The sequence below is a fragment of the Trichechus manatus genome, unplaced genomic scaffold, assembly GCF_000243295.1.
Source record: "Trichechus manatus latirostris isolate Lorelei unplaced genomic scaffold, TriManLat1.0 scaffold00002, whole genome shotgun sequence".
NCBI lineage: Eukaryota > Metazoa > Chordata > Mammalia > Sirenia > Trichechidae > Trichechus > Trichechus manatus.
Genome location: NW_004443938.1, coordinates 11080868 through 11084121, shown reverse-complemented (window position 1 = coordinate 11084121; position 3254 = coordinate 11080868). Strand labels below are relative to the sequence as shown.

At 40.9% G+C, this 3254-nt stretch overlaps 1 protein-coding gene and 1 non-coding gene across 2 annotated transcripts in view; one reads left to right on the top strand and one right to left on the bottom strand.

Moving 5' to 3' along the window:
- Positions 1–217: 217 nt before the first annotated feature.
- Positions 218–3254, bottom strand: part of LOC105756103 (superoxide dismutase [Mn], mitochondrial-like) — a 13970-nt gene continuing 10933 nt past the window's right edge. Inside the window, exon 3 of the mRNA XM_023728265.1 lies at positions 218–509. Coding sequence (XP_023584033.1) covers positions 334–509 — 176 coding nt within the window. The 3' untranslated portion in view covers positions 218–333. The remainder of the gene's footprint in view (positions 510–3254) is intronic.
- LOC111820360 (U6 spliceosomal RNA) lies at positions 2819–2925 on the top strand. The gene has a single exon (XR_002823907.1). It is a non-coding gene; the product is annotated as a U6 spliceosomal RNA (small nuclear RNA).

The window sequence follows — 3254 nt, the reverse complement described above, 5'->3', positions numbered from 1 at the left end:
TGTATCATATAGATGAAGAAAAGTAAGGTATAAAAAAATAAAATGGTTGACTATCTTACTCCAGGTCCTACAGTTTGAAAAGTTCACTTTTTTAAAAAAACTCTATTTTTAGTGTTGGTCTTTCCCTAACATGAGGTACAGTACATTTAAGCCAAAAGCTGACATTGTACGTATATTACGTGGGTGTGTGTGTATAAGGTCTGATGATACAGCTACCTGAATGCATTAGCCATCCTTAGTTACATTCCTTCGAAAGTTACGACTTCATTGCACTTCTTGTTACAAAAAATACACCAGTAGTGATCCTCAGAGAGAATTAAGGTAACAAGAAAATCAACAATTGTTCCTGTTATGCACAAAATGTAGAAAAGGGTGCATCAGTGTATACCGACCTTTGGGTTCTCCACCGCCGTTAGGGCTCAGGTTTGTCCAGAAGATGCTATGATTGATGTGACCTCCGCCATTGAACTTCAGCGCAGGCTGGAGAGCTATCTGGGTTGTAACATCATCTGAATGTTAAAATGCAAACACATTTTTTTTTTTAATGCTTACTTCTTCAGCCATTCGACACACTCGTTTTTTTCTTTGTAAAATGTCAGATAACTAGACCAACTCATCTATAGCATTCCTACTGGTCCTGAAATATCACAAGTTCAGAATTCTACAAAAAAAAGGGCCCTCCCGACATTACTTGTCCCAGCTGGTTTCCAGTTCAATTAATAAAATGCTGACCAACAGTGAGAGGCCCAGCAGGTTGCAAAGGTCACAGAAAATTCACTCATGACCTTCAAGGAGCTCAGGGTTTTCTTGGATAGGAAAGATTTCAGAAAATGAAGTAATTAAGACAACACAGATAGAACATAATGGAATACTAAAATGTATGATTCAATAAATAGACTCTACAGAAATTGTTCAACTCTCATTTTCAACAGTATTTCATTGGGGAATATTTCAACGTTACTTTAACAAGAAGCCCAACATATTCAAAACTGAACTCCTGATCTCCCTCTGCCAAGCTTACTTATCCTGTGGCCTTTCCTCTCAGTGAATGCCACCTCCTCCGTTTCTTAGGACATTTTTCATTCCTTGAGGTCATTTGTGACTTCTCTCCTCTCACACCCCATAGCTAATCCACCAGCAAACCCAGCTCTACCTTCAAAACATGTCCAGAATCCAATCGCATCTTCCCACCTGTGCTGCTACTCCTCTGGCCCACATCACCGGCACCTCCCACCCGCATCACTGCCAACATCTCCTCACTGGTCTCCTGCTTCCACATCTGCCCCCGCATCGTCTGGTCTCGCCCCAGGCACCAGAGGGCTCCTCTAAAAACCTAGGCCAACCATGGCCCTCCTCTCCTCAAACCCCTGCAAGAGCTGCCCTGCTCACTCAGAGCCAACCCCAAGTCCTTACAATCAGCTACAAAGTTGCACATCATGGGACCCTCTGTGACCTCTGTCTGCATCTTCTCATTGTCGTCCTCTCCCTCACCCAAATCCAGCCACGCCGGCCTCCTGGCACTTACATGAAAAACTGAGTTTGCTCCCAGCTTAGGGCTCTGACGGACCACTCCTTCTCTCTAACTCTTCCCTCAGGTAGCCTTGTGGTTCATTCCTTCATTTTTCCTTCGGGTCTCTACTGGAAGGTCACCTGACCTGAGGCCTTCCCTGACCAAGGTACGTGAATGAGCCATTCCCCACCACTCCCTCCCTACTTTGTTTTCTGGAGGACTTATAACCATTTGCACACTACGTGTTTACTTTTTTATCATCTCGCCCTGCCAGAATGTGAGCTCCAATGAGGACAAGGATTTTTGGTCACTGCTGCATCCTCAGGCCTAAAATATTGCCTCGTATATAGCAGGGACTCAGTAGATATTTGTTGACTGACTAGATGATTGAATCTATAAAAATATAATTTCTACGAAATAAACACTAACTCTCTGGTAGCTAGAGTTTAAAAAAAAAGAGAGAGAGATTTCACGTTTGAAATATCTGAATGTATTCCCAAAGTACTTGGGAAAGTAAATGGACACCAAAAAGACTTTCTATCACGCTAAATAAGTAGGCCAAATATAAATTTTTCTCTAAGCCTTCAAGAAGCTACAGATTAGCTGAACTGTTAGGAAAAATGGAAATTCTCTTGTTCGATATGGAGCGCTCGCTCCTCATTCGCAAGATACCGAGAGAGGCAACGTGAAGGACACGGAGAACCACTGACCATAGGTGCTGCCCTCGTGGAGATTACATACTGGAAAACGCTCTCGACTGCTATTCTTAAAGCCCACATTAAAACGTGTGTGAGGAATGCGCTTTCTGAAACAATAAAGCCAAACCTGAATTGTTCAGCAATTCAGAAAGGTAAGGGGAACTGAGTGATGATCTGAGTACACAGATAATCTCTTCAGTGTCTGGGTTTGTTTTGTTGTTGTTGTTTTACACAGACCGACTGGTTTTTTGCTATGTTCATAAATTAATTTTCTTATAAGTCAGTGTTTCTCTATCAATTTTTCTAGGAGAATCATCCTAAAAATAAATGTACATTTTGTATTTTGTAATAAATCAATAGTAACTAAATTTTTCTAATAGGAAAGAAATATGCTTATTGATCATCAGTTTAACAACTTCTACATCTTAAATGAAAAAGTTTATGCAATGGCTTTAAAATTTTAACAGAAATGTTGGGGTCTTAACATCTATTTTTAAGACCACTTTTCTGAAGTTCAACTTTTTCTATGGCTTCACTTCAGTTTCTTTTTTCCTCTTATAAATCTAGTAAAATGAAAGTTAAATAATTTTATTTTAAAGGTATTTGTTAGGTGCTTGCTTCAGTAGCACATACACTAAAACTGGAATGATACAGAGAAGATTAGCATGCCCCCTGTTCAAGGATGACACACAAATTCATGAAGCATTTCACATTTTTGTTGTGGAAGCTCTATGGACAAATCCAAACTCCCTTCGGGACTGAATCACTGGGCTGAGGGCTGTGAGGACCATGGTCTCAGGGAACATCTCGCTCAATTGGCATAACATAGTTTGTAAAGAAAATGTTCTACATTCTACTCTGGTGCATAGTGTCTGAAGTCTTAAAAGCCTGTGAGGGGAGGACTTCCGGCAATATGGCGCTCTAGGCAGAAACACCACGCCGTCCCTCCACAACAAAGATCCAAAAAACTAAGCCAAACAGAGAATCAACAATCCTGAAACCCTAGAACATCAAATGAAGAGATAAAGAACTCAGCCGAACACCAA